Below are 13,194 nucleotides of genomic sequence, written 5' to 3'. Positions count from 1 at the left end.
GTTTTTACTTTATATAGCAACTGTTTTTTGGAGGTTTGATTAGGATATTTAGCTCACTTCAGATTTTCTTTTCCTTTCTTTAAATATGTGTGTCAAATACACATAACTGCATATTTTTTATTTAAGATTCAAATGGTTTCATATGTTTCATATGTCGTGTTGCATCACAGGAAATAAATTAGGGATTTTCTATCTAATGTAAGGAAGCATGTGAGGATTAGCTACTTTTCTTTGTCTTATGTGATAATACATTTCATATATTAAAGTTTTGGACTGTTAGTCGGACAAAAGAAGCATTTTCTAAACATATTAATTGAATAATTAGGAAAATAATTGGCAGATGAATCGATAATTGCTGAATTATCGAGCACAGCTTTAAATTGTGTATTTTGCTTATTAGGATGAGATTCCTCCTATAAACTCTGAGTTTAAAAAAAAATCTTGTTTCTTTTCTTTTGTTTCTGCTGCTATGTTTTATTATGCAAACAAATATAATCTAAAATAAATAACTCTAAAATTAGACTTACGGTGAATTATAGATTATATAGAATTACAGAATTACTGCTTTTTGTAATTAAAGGTTGATTAAAACAAATATTGCATGGAACATATGCATTCACCGGTTTGCCCTGTCCCTCCGTAACAATAAATCAAACGTTGTTGTCTCTGTGTTGCTCCAGGTAATCACCTTACACCATGTATCACCTGAGGGTGCCTGTGCTTCTCCTCATGCTGCTCGTGTTGCTGCGCTGCGTTACCGCTGCCCCAAGCTACAGGTAAGTGGATACTACAAGCAGCTTTTTGCTGTGGCTGTGCTGAGACTTGTAAAAAACGGAAGCATTTAGTGGTCTAAGATTAGGGGCAGAGTGTAAATGGTTTCACTTTGCTGAAATGTTGTTGATATCAGATCTGAGGTCAGCATACAAGCAGCTGAATATCATGGAAATGGCATGATAAGTAGCACTGTAATGTTCTGCAGCAGGACATTGATAACTCTGGAGGTGGACGGTAATTGTGCTCGTGTGTGGGAAAGTGCTTCATTGTGCAACTCGTGGGGAGCTAAGTGCCCACTTTTTCTGCTTGCTCTTGGGACTAGTGGATGTTTTGAAGAGGGTATAATCAGCTATCAGTGTAAAACAGTTTGGCCCTTCTTCCCTCGGTGATGCAGGTACTTCAGTCCCAGCTCATCCAGCGAGCAGGAAAGTGCTCTCCCAGACGGTGATGGCTGGTTAGGTCTTGGGCTTATCTCCAACCCATTCCTCGACCTCCTGGGTACACGGCCGCAGAGGGGGCTCACAGCTATGAACAGGTAACGGCATTAATGGAAACCAGCTGTACTAAATCCTTACATGAAAAACATTCGAGCTATGAGTGTGATTGTGGTGTCAGTAAGTGCATCTCTTAGTTTCTCTGCTTTCTCTCATCCCAGCCACCACATAGAGAAGAGGAAATGCAACACAGCCACCTGCGTCACCCAGAGGCTATCAGACTTCCTGGTCCGCTCCAGCAACACTATTGGTACCATCTACGTACCGACCAACGTGGGATCTTCCACCTACGGCAAGAGGGACCTACTGCAGCCTCCCATCTACCTGCCTCTCTAGTAGAGACTGAGGAAACTCCAGCAGCACTCCCAGTGCTCTGATGATGTAACCAGACATCTTATGTAACAATGATTGTGAGAATTACGTTACTAACGATGACACTGATGGTGATGATGATGAATATGAACAGAGTTGTCTCCTTTGTTTTATAAACTTTAAGAAACAGTGCCTTTAATTTAAACCATCACAGTCGACATGTTTTTATTTTCTGGCGTTGTGTGTGTTGTGTTGATGCTGTTTCACAATGGCATGATGTGAATACAACAATACATCAAAGTAAATAATAAAACAATAAAGAAAAGAAAACAGATGTAAAGCCATATATAATAAATGTTGATTTTGATAATAAAATTGTGAACATATATTTTAAAAAATCTTCACGCGTTCTAAGTTACATTATTATATATTATGACAACTGCATGCAGGAGCAGTGAGCTGTCAGCATATCATCCTTTAGTAAACCTGCATGTATTACATTGTGCAGCTCACAACTTGCTTCTCCATGTCTCAAACTAACTGCAGAATGATCTTGCAAACAAAAGAGGTTCATCAGAGAGTTTCCACAGGTAACTAATCCCTATAAGATGCGTGTTTAGTGTTGGCGTGGTTGAGTAACTGCCTGGTAACATGGAGGGCTACACTTTAGACAGTGCATACCAAAGGCCTGTGTGTCTTTCATACTGTTAGTTTAAACTTACTGAATCCTGAACTGTTCGTTTTGGTCCAATTTCATTCATTCACAGTTACAGTATCTCTCTCTCTCTCTCAACCCTTCCACTGCTTCTTAAAGAGCCCATTCTTTCTGTCAACCAACCAGATTTAGCCACTTTGTCCATCAGCCAATCAAACTGCTCCTTTCTGCTGCCGTCAGCTGTTCTCTTCACCTCAGGTCATCACATCCAGTGTCCAGGTTGAGCTCATCAGAAGTCAACTCCTCACCAAATCCAGATCTTCAGCAATCTCTTCATCACCACCAATGTGTAGAGTTTCCTGTTGTGCTTATGTCTTCACCACCCCCTTAATGTATATGTGGTCACAACTATTCACATCTCTCATCCTTTTGTGCTTGTCAATAAAAAATATTTGTTCACTCAGAATGACGTCTCTCCTGATTGAAACGTAGCTGGAAGCAGCAGCCGGTTAGCTTAGCTTAGCATAAGGACTGAATATAGGGGGGAAACAGCAGCTAGTAAATCAGGGGACTGATCCGCAAGAAATGGCACATAACTTCCCTAAAACAGCTAATTATTTCAGTTTGTGTACAGATTAGACACGTCAAACATAATATATTAATTTATTGTGATTTTAAATGTGTTGATTGTTAGATTGTGTTCCCTTTGAACAGAGCAGGCCAGCTGTTTCCCTGATTGCAGTCTTTGTGCTAAGATAAAAATAACATTCGCTGCTGCCAGTAGAATAGAGACAAAAAAGCAAGAAAGCACAATGTCAAACTATTGCTCTAAGAAATATAATTATATTGAGAAAACTCTACATTTTCCTGCAAGAAATATTTTTTCAATAACTGAAACTCTATTAATCCGATTGATTTAGATAAAACAGATGAGATGTAGTTCACATTATGTTGTGATATTTATTGTCATATGCACAGATAACAGACAGTTATACTGTACAATGAAAAACTTACTTTACTAATCCTCCAACAATTAGAACTAACAGCAAGAGATATACACAATACACAATATAAAAATAAATAAAGAGGTATAAGGTATTGAACATATGAAATATTGCACAAATAAGGCACAATAAATAAAGTAGTAAAAAGGAATTGCACATAGGTCAACAGTACAGTGTTAGTACTGTGAAATTTGAAATATTGCACAAATAAGGCGGACAACAAAATAGTGCACCATGCACATGACATGTTATGTCACACAGTTATAAGTGGAGAGTATCCACAATTTAGATATTAACGATACTTCTAAGATGTTTTACATGTTGTTTGTTCTTATATCTTATGTCTTAATGTTGCATTCTGCAAAGGTGTAGTTAGAAACACATTTCCTCTCTGGTGGAATAAAGTCTGCATTGTATTGTGACTAATGTTCAATTTTACGGCAGCTTTTTCAGTGAAATCATTTATTTAATTGACATATGTGACATGTTTGTGTGTATTTTTACTTAGTAACTAAAACCCTTCACATTTACAGTCCAGTGAATATATTCAGGTTAATTAACTGTGATCCTATAATGTGAACAATAATGGAGGCTGTCAACCTCCATGTCCAGGGCTTCCCCTTACAAATCTCAATTTACCTCCTGGTTACATGTGTCGTATACTGCAAACATCGAGTCTGTGTGTCTGAGTGTTTTGTGGTATTTGGTGGAGCGTAAAAGTCACTTGATTAATTTCAGCTTGCTTTCAATAATTTGGTCAAGGGCCCCGCAGTCTATTGAAATGTATCCACCCAACATTTTATCAATTACAAAATAAAAAAGATATTGCATACATTTGATAAAGTGTTTCAGTATTTCATAAACAAATACAACATATATTTGTGATCACAGTACTGTGTTCCATGTCATGTGTTGTCTTCCTGTAGGAGTTATTCAGGGTAACGTAATGAAAATCAAGAGGGGAGGTATGACGCACAGCATTAACCTGTGTTTGATTAACAGTGACCCAATCATCTCAGACACTGACATCAATACTCCCATGCATGGTTAACACCGGCATAAAAGGTTTTTCAAAAATAGAACAAGTGCCGGCTTTTGCTGATGAATCCAAAAAACAATGCAGCCATTATCCGCCAAACACCCTGACAGAGGACGGGGATCGTGTCAAGATCTGTCGATTACTTCATGTAAAATCACAAATGGCATTGTGCTTCAACGGGCGGTGAGTTGTTTATCACTGCAGTAATGACGGCAGATAAATGTTTTGATGGAATTTTAGATCTGATTTGTGACCTGGCAACGACATTAACCTCTGACATTAAAGACACAATTGTGATCCAGATATAAACAACACAAAAGACTGTAACCTGCTCCCACTGCAAAATTGATTTCCAGTTATTTTAATGCAGGGACTAGAACTAGACACTAAAGAAATCAACATAAATTATTAATATTTTCTGATGCTAGCAACAATATTATATCCTGTTATTGTCAAATGTTCCTCTGACAGATATATCTATATACTGCACACACTAAACAACCTCTGTATATAGAGCAAGTTATTTAATTATGCATTAATTATATTCCTGCGCGCTCTTGCTCAACTATATTTGTCCTTGACTCTGTGTATAGGAGAGGTAATGAAAGCAGTTAAATGATTAAAGCAGTAAAGATTATTCTGATTCTAATGCATCACATAAATTGGCCCATATTTTAATTATTGGTTTATTTTAATGTTTTAAAATGGTGATTTTATTATTATACCAATTATGACCGGATGAATTTAGCTTAGGGTACAACTGAGGAAACTGCTATATGGAATTAAGCCATTATTAATGATGACATCATATTTATGGTTGTCCTGTATGGATTTATGTACGTGTATAATGTATGTGTACTTCATGATGTGATTGTGGCCTTCATATTAAATGTTTCCATTTTCCGCATCTGGTAGTCAATCATACCTGCTGCTGCCTTCAACAGACGTGTGAAGACTCCAAGCCTCCATTGCAAAAACTCCAAGCTTCAATTAAAATAAAACATAGAGATACAAACATACATAGGTTATATAGTTACTATGAGATATCTTTGCTTCCATATACATAAATTGTCACAAATGCATGTCAAAATACCTATTAAGCGCGGCCATCAGTGCGTGCGCCTAGAAAACGTTTCCTGCTGCTTGCCGTAGTTAATTGTAAACACGGAAGTTACGTTGCTTCATTGCTCTGTTGTCATGTGCTGAATTAAGTTTTGGTCAGCTAGCTATCACGAGAACTTTCTAAGAGCATTTTAACACTCTTACCAATTGCCAATTGATTCTTAAATAGTTATCAACGTGTCCATGCAGAGAGAGAGAGAGAGAGAGAGAGAAAGAAAATAGCAACCATTTTGACTTAAAATGCAAAAGGAGCTAGTGTTAGCTAGATAGCGTCAGTTTAGCAATTTTATAAAAGGAATGGCAGATAGAAAAGAGAAAACATTCAGGTTTGTGATCGTGGGAGGTGGCATTGCGGGTGTCACATGTGTTGAGCAGGTAAAAATGAATTGATAAGTAATAAATTAGGTCTGCACAGCGTACCTATTTATTAACAAGAGGATGTACTACTGTAATGCATGTCATGTAGCTACCAAACACTAACCTTAATCTTCATTGACAGCTGTCATCCCAGATTCCGTCAGCTGACTTGGCTCTGATTACAGCTGGCCCACATATCAAGGCAGTGACCAACTATAAACAGGTCAGTGTGATGATGATAGTAAACATTATTCCACACACACATGTTATTATGTACACTAACGGCTGACATGGGTTGCTTCCTTGGTGTCCCTTACAATCAATACTTTACCAGATTAAAAAACGTATTTAGTATTTATTGCTCATATTCTCATTTCTATTAATTTGTCAAACATCTCGCATTCTACTGAATTTGCACTCAATAACCTGGACCTGTTTCCTTTGTTCTCCTTGCCGAAGGTGTCCAAGACACTGGAAGAGTTTGATGTGGAGGAGCAACCATCCAGTGTTTTGGAGGAGAAGTTTCCCAACCTGACTGTCATCCACTCTGCTGTCAAATCACTTGACACACAATCCCATGTAAGTAGCTGTTTTGCAGAGTATAAATACGATCATTTTGTATTTTATGTTATGTTGTGTTTGCATAAGATTTTTCTTTCTGTTTTTGTTTGCTATATTTGATAAGAAGAAGACTGCTGGTGAAATGTGTGTGCAACTAAGAACTGTAACATACGCCACACATTCTGTAAATTCCCATTAATTGTTTACTGCTTATAATGTTATAATTGCAATACAATTCAGACAGTGATTTCTTGCAACACATCTCAACAAAGGCTTTTTTATTATCTGTCTACTATCGCCACCTTGTGGACATGTGGTTCCTGCATGTGGTCTAAGTGCAGGGTAATAAGACTGTGATTAGACTAAAGATGTTTGTAAAGAGAAACTTTACTTTCCCAAAGGGAGAAACAAAACGCAAAGCTTGATGTGAAAATAATTGACTATTTTCTTCTTTGTTTTCTCAGTCTTTAGAAACTACAGATGGCCGAGTTTTTGGTTATGAGAAGCTTTGTATCTGTGGCGGGGGCCGACCCAAGCTCCTAACCCAGGACAACCCTTATGTCCTGGGGATACGGGACACAGACAGCGCCCAGGTACAATCCCATCACTCTGGATCTTTGTATTGTCATTGACATGCAGGTCTGAAGGCACTGAACTGATAATACCTTCTTACAGTAGCAAGAAGCAGAAAGGAAAAAATGCAGCTGCTACAATATTTTGTTTTACAAATGAAGGCAACAAAAGAGTGCATCCATTTCTCTCATTTTAAAATACAAGTTGTCTAGACATTGTAATTCACCCTTCACAATTCCTTCAGCACTTCAGCTGTTAAACCCTGTGTGTCAGAGGGCATTACGCTTTTATCACAAATGACAAATGTTGCACTCATCATTGTTCTTTGTGTTAAACGTTTGGATGGACCTCATTAAGAAGAAACAGCCATCACATGTTATTCATTTATAAAGCTTACTGTTGAAGCTTCCACACTACCTCACATCTATTCTCTCATTACAATCTAGTAGCTTCTTAACCTTAGATATCCCTCAAGTATGCACTAATCTTGGCAGGTGGTAATATGCACTTTTTAAATGGAATGAACTGTAAGAACTGAACTCAAACTAGAGTCTTGTGATCCCTGGGAGATTGTAAAGCAAGTTCTTTTTTTGTTTCTTGTAATTGTATTTAATTCCTTGTTTATTGTTCAGTTGAGTTTTGCTGATTGTGTTTTTGTGAAACGTTCTTGTTCTCAGGTCTCTCTTGGAAGAGAGATCGTAATCGTAACCTGATTAAATAAAGATTGAATTATATTACATTAATCTGTCAAAACAATTGGATTGAAAACATAAATCGGAGGTTAAAAAAACTGAAAACATTTGATGCTTCACAGTTTTCCCTGTTTTTGTGTTTCAGGAGTTTCAAAAGCGGTTATCCAAAGCAAAGAGAATCATTGTTGTTGGCAACGGAGGGATTGCCCTGGAGTTAGTGTAAGCACCAAAATACTGAAAGAAAACAATCTGTTGGTTTCTTTGTCATTTTCATCTAAATTAAAATGTGTACATGTTTCCGACTAAAGAGCATTAAGCCTGTATGAAACCCCGTCTGATAATGTTGCCACCGTTCTGTGCAGGTATGAAGTGGACGGTTGTGAGGTGATCTGGGCTGTGAAGGACAAGGCCATAGGAAACACCTTCTTTGACGCAGGGGCGGCACAGTTCCTCATCCCATCGCTGGAGGCTGACAAACCAGAAAGGGCGGCTCTCTGCAAGAGAACTCGCTACACCACAGAGGAACCAGCACCTGGAGGATCTCAGACCTTCACAGCAGGTCTTCATCTTATATTTAATCCTGACACACAGATTTATCTTCTTCTCTTATGAAACGGTTGAATCTGTCCCAAGATCATCATATTCTTGTTTATGTGTGGATTTCCAGATAGAAACGCGCGAAGGCAAGGCACAGGTCCTACAGAGGCCGGCAGTGCCCTCGGTCCAGACTGGCATGAAGGAATAGTTCTCCGAGGAGCAGAGCAGGTGAGATCGTGTGTGCATCTTCTATGTATGTCGCGACCTTCTGTTATGTGATACCTTCTTTCTCTTCTCCTCGGCCTCTTTTCTCTGCCGGCGTGTGTTCAGGGGACCCGCAGAGTTTCATTGGAATACCAGTGTGAGGTGGAACAAATCTTCACCTCTGAGGAGCTGCTCAAATCCCCTCAGCAAACACTCAGACCTGAGAATGGTGAGAACTAGACCTGCTGCTACTCGGATCTGAACTCTGACTCTTTCTTTCCTCGCTCCCTTTTTTGTCCCTCCAATGTTTCACTGTTCGAGCTCGTCTCTCCTCTCAGTAGGATCCTGGCCCGTTTACGTCCAACTGACCAACGGCAAAACATTTGGCTGTGATTTTGTTGTCAGTGCCACCGGTGTTGTGCCAAACACTGAGCCATTTCTCCATGGCAACAATGTAAGTAAACTCAGCCTTATTAAAATGTCTGCCTTTGTATCAATGACCATGTCTTTGAAAGGACAGGCATCTATATAAAGGTCTTATATTAGATCCAACACTGCAAGTCTGCATCTTCTGGTCTGATGTTATGTAACGCAGTCGGGTATTAAAGCCTCTAGATGTCACTAAAGGACTGATTAGCTTTCATCACTCTGGTTGTAAAGGGACAGTTCACCCCAAAATCAAAAATACATATTTTCCCTCTTACCTGTAGCTGTATATTTATTAATGTAGATTGTTTTGGTGTGATGGGCTGAGTGTCAGAGATACGGGCCGACAGAGTCTGCCTTCTCTCCAATATAATGAAACTAGATGGCCTCGGCTTGTGGTCCATGAGTCGATGCACACTTCCTTCTGCACGGTGAGAGGGTTGGCGGGTGTAACCAGGTAATGATTTCTGGAAAGAGACTTTGCTGTAGAGTTTTTAAAATGTACTTTTGGCTCTTTGAGTTCCACAAGCCGAGAGCCATCTAGTTCCATTATATTATTGGAACTAGAGAGACATTTCTACATCTCCAGCACTCTGCAAATCACATCAAAACTATCTATATTGATAAATAGCGAAAAAAACAAGTATTTAGTGTACCTTATTAATTTACGATTTACAGCAAAGACTTTGTGTCACCCCTTTGTGAACATAAAGTATTAATCATATATCGGTTATTAATGACTTATTTCGGTTTTACGTATTTAGTTTGCACTGGCAGATGATGGCGGCCTGCAGGTAGATGACCACATGATGACATCAGAGCCAGATGTGTATGCTGCAGGAGACGTGTGCACTGCATGCTGGGAACACAGCCCAATGTGGCAGCAGGTAAACTAACTGATCATTGCACCAACCTGTGTTTACCCTCAAACTCTGCATCATTAGAACACCCTGATATTTCATCCAGCTGTTCTATGAGTCCATAGAGAAGATAAAAAGCATCTATACATTTGTGTGTGTGTGTGTGTGTGTGTGTGTGTGTGTGTGTGTGTGTGTGTGTGTGTGTGTGTGTGTGTGTGTGTGTGTGTGTGTGTGTGTGTGTGTGTGTGTGTGTGTGTGTGTGTGTGTGTGTGTGTGTGTGTGCAGATGCGTTTGTGGACGCAGGCCCGTCAGATGGGCTGGTACACCGGGCGCTGCATGGCGGCACACGTCCTGTCAGAACCAATAGAACTGGACTTCTGCTTCGAACTCTTCTCACATATTACCAAATTCTTCAACTACAAGGTGGGAGACATTTTCCTGCAGTTGTTTAAATAATAACTTATATGTTAATCATTTACCATACACATTTTAACCATTACTTTCAAGACTCTTCAAGGTCACTTTACAGTGCGACTTAGGCAAAGTTAGAGCTCAATTCAGAAGCATTGCTCAGATCCAAATTAAATCCGAAATAGGACTGTTCAGACTGAGATTGTATTGCAAAAGATCGGACCTGTATATGATTACGAATCTAGTTTCCTCTTGTTTCTTAGTCCAGGTTTATTCACACTGCATTTAACCAACTTCCTCTCTACTGGTCATCCCACAGGTGGTCCTGCTGGGGAAGTTTAATGGGCAGGGGCTGGGGCTCGACTATGAGCTGCTAATACGCTGTACCAAAGGCCAGGAGTATGTCAAGGTGATACTGAAGAGAATACCAACGCACTAATGCTAAGTGTGTTGTTATGTGTATGAATGTTATGTGCCAGTCTATTTATGTGTAGCTCATTTAACAGTATTCACTCCCATAAATTAAATATTTGAGTGCCTATATGTTAGCAGTAATCTCTATGAACAGATATCTGTGTGTGTATATATGTAGAGTCTGAACAAGATTTTGGTTTTGTAAATGTTCTAGTCTGTAGTCCGTCTGTAGACCGAGTAGTATTGACCAATGATCACGTTGGTTGCATGCAGGAAAGCAGTCCGTGTGGAGCGCAAATGAGGCGGAAGGCATCGTCCCACATGCAATCTCAGAACCTAAAAGCTAAAATTAGCTTGTAAACTGGCTACTTATGAATCAATCCAGTCAAGGACGCTGTCTCTCAACTCCAACTCCATTCTAGTGTCTCGAGTCGCTAAACGGACTCTAAATATCTATGCGCAAGAGGAAGTCTGTTATCCGGATATCAGCTGGCTATACAGGAAACCCTAAACTATTGGCCTCTGCCTCCAGAGGCCTCCAGAGGCTTATCATCGTCAGACCTATAGCTGGTGATTATGTGAGCAGTATCAACATCACAAGGATGCTGCCGGACATTCTTATGGTGCCAATGGCGTCAGGATTTTTTTTGCCTTTTGAATTTGTGTCGCTGTGTGAAAGGAACCTCTGTTTTTCTGCGGATGTGATCTAATGCTGATACTCAGCCAGAGGCAAAACACGATCAGCTGTTTTTTTTGTTAAAACTGTGGATGTCATTCCTCGCGTCATCGAAATAATTTCACCCATTATTGGAGAATTCATCACGTCTGGCCTCATTTTCATTTTGTGTTTCTGTTCCAGGTCGTTCTCAGTGGAGGTCGGATGGTGGGAGCGGTGCTGATCGGGGACACAGACCTGGAGGAGACCTTTGAGAACCTGATCCTCAACCAGATGGATCTGACCCGGTACGGAGAGGAGCTGCTCAACCCCAACATTGATATAGAGGACTACTTCGATTGAGCATGAGGGGTGTGATTCAGGAACGTGTTGAGCCTGAACAACGTCTAAAGGCTTCAGAAGGAAATGTGCATCCTATCATGTTTGTTATTGGTCATGACAAGAAGCTGTCTGATGAAGTAGCGATGATCTTTGTTCTTACTTTTAGATTTAAGAATATATTTTTGCCTTTAAAATAAATTATTTTCAAAACAAAGTGTAATAAACTATCACTTGAGTGATATGTTTAGAAAATACTTTTTCATTTAGCTGAGCATGAATGAAAATACTTCCCTAATATAATAATAATCTGTTTGTTGCTATGTCGTCTTAGTGACTCTTGATCAAATTTCAGCCTAAACAGCAACGATGGCCCCTTGTGTGCCTCAGCAGGCATTATAACAATAGACATTATCCGGCTCACATAATGCTCTGTATTGTTCCTGGGATATGTTGCTCTTGGAGATGTTGCTATTTGAAAATCCCCTTTTAGGAAGACAAACATTAGAAGTGAAGTGAAAAGAATAATCCCCCCACGAGGGGAATTTCAATAATAAGTCAACACCCATTTCTACTTGTTGGTTTGCCTGCAGGTTTGTGTTTTATGGATGTGTGTTTTCTGGGTCAGTGGTTCACCGACGGGAACCTGCCCACGCTGATTCAGCTGCTACCATTGGCTGATAAAGGTTGATATGGAAACCCTTGCGTTTTTACTGAGCATAATGTGAATAAGCCTACTAGTAGTTAGAGGGAAATGTGGACGTGTTCCGTTATTTACAACTTTTGAAATAAGTCTCAAAAGCACCCCTTTAGTAAAGAGCCACTTATAAGGTATGGCAGGATGACACCCTCCTAAACTCAAGGAGGTGTGTACCTGTGAGCGTGGAGAGCAGATGATTTTTTATAAGGTGTGTCAGAACTGCCCCATGGTGGCACATGCATCAAGATAAAATTCCACTCTGATGGATATTGAGGACAATTGATGCAATGTGATCCCTTGTAATGTTTTACATAGTATGTTACCAAGCAACCGACCTTGTATGCCAGCATGAAACAGATATTACATGGCCAAACTGGCTAAGGGTCAATATGGAGATATGCCACCATTGTTATAAAGTATATTTAGAATTGTATATTTAGACGGGATAAGCCTCTGATATGGGGGGACTTTGGGAGTGTTTACTCTCATGGACTTTTTTTTGAAACATAGGTAGGGTTGCAAGTTTCAATAGACCTACATCCTTGTTGCAAAGAATATTGGTTTTAATTGTTCATGACATGCAGTAACTCTACCTCCTTTTAATGAATAATGTATATGAAATGATAAAAAGCAGAAACAAGATACAGTGGTAATGATGATGAGCCCACAGAAACAAACAGCTTGATTTCTCTTTGCTACTGGATAACATGTTCTTATACTGTATTCAGTTCTATAAAATAAAACATTAGGTTTTTGTTGTGCAATGCAATGATCTCTAAGACAATTAGGTAACGTTAGAGCTTTCCTCAGACGACTTTTATGAGGCCAAGAACCACCAATAGAAACAGAAACACATTATGAGTTCACAAAAACATTTACTTTCTCGTTTTTCCTTTACCGCTAACATATCAGGTGTGTATTTGTGTGTGTGTGTGTGTGTGTGTGTGTGTGTGTGTGTGTGTGAGACTAGAAAACTGGATTAATTTAAGTTAAAATGGATTTATTCTCTCTGTGTTTGACATTTAAAATGTTCAGACAGACTAAGACTTCGTGACACAAAGCTCA

The 13,194-nt window shown here is 39.3% G+C and overlaps 2 protein-coding genes across 3 annotated transcripts; both read left to right on the top strand.

Moving 5' to 3' along the window:
• The first annotated feature begins 686 nt into the window (after nucleotides 1-686).
• iapp (islet amyloid polypeptide) lies at nucleotides 687-2,687 on the top strand. Its single transcript, XM_029462028.1, has 3 exons — nucleotides 687-776; nucleotides 1,169-1,309; nucleotides 1,430-2,687. Exons 1-3 carry the CDS (start codon nucleotides 697-699, stop codon nucleotides 1,602-1,604), a joined length of 396 nt encoding a protein of 131 aa, XP_029317888.1. The 5' UTR covers nucleotides 687-696; the 3' UTR covers nucleotides 1,605-2,687.
• A 2,762-nt stretch (nucleotides 2,688-5,449) lies between these two features.
• Nucleotides 5,450-12,676, top strand: pyroxd1 (pyridine nucleotide-disulphide oxidoreductase domain 1). 2 transcript variants are annotated; one of them, XM_029462026.1, is made up of 13 exons: nucleotides 5,450-5,775; nucleotides 5,900-5,980; nucleotides 6,217-6,336; nucleotides 6,783-6,911; nucleotides 7,729-7,802; nucleotides 7,946-8,142; nucleotides 8,251-8,348; nucleotides 8,451-8,553; nucleotides 8,666-8,778; nucleotides 9,515-9,637; nucleotides 9,896-10,033; nucleotides 10,341-10,430; nucleotides 11,295-12,676. In XM_029462026.1, the coding sequence occupies exons 1-13, from the start codon at nucleotides 5,698-5,700 to the stop codon at nucleotides 11,451-11,453; spliced, it is 1,503 nt and encodes a 500-aa protein (XP_029317886.1). In that variant the 5' UTR covers nucleotides 5,450-5,697; the 3' UTR covers nucleotides 11,454-12,676. The 2 variants fall into 2 exon arrangements, with proteins under 2 accessions (XP_029317886.1, XP_029317885.1); XM_029462025.1 differs by having other exon boundaries at nucleotides 8,663-8,778.
• Nucleotides 12,677-13,194: the final 518 nt, after the last annotated feature.

The sequence above is a fragment of the Cottoperca gobio genome, chromosome 23, assembly GCF_900634415.1.
Source record: "Cottoperca gobio chromosome 23, fCotGob3.1, whole genome shotgun sequence".
In the NCBI taxonomy this organism is placed as follows: domain Eukaryota; kingdom Metazoa; phylum Chordata; class Actinopteri; order Perciformes; family Bovichtidae; genus Cottoperca; species Cottoperca gobio.
Note: the sequence above shows the minus strand (reverse complement) of the source record. Positions and strands in the feature narration are given on the sequence as shown.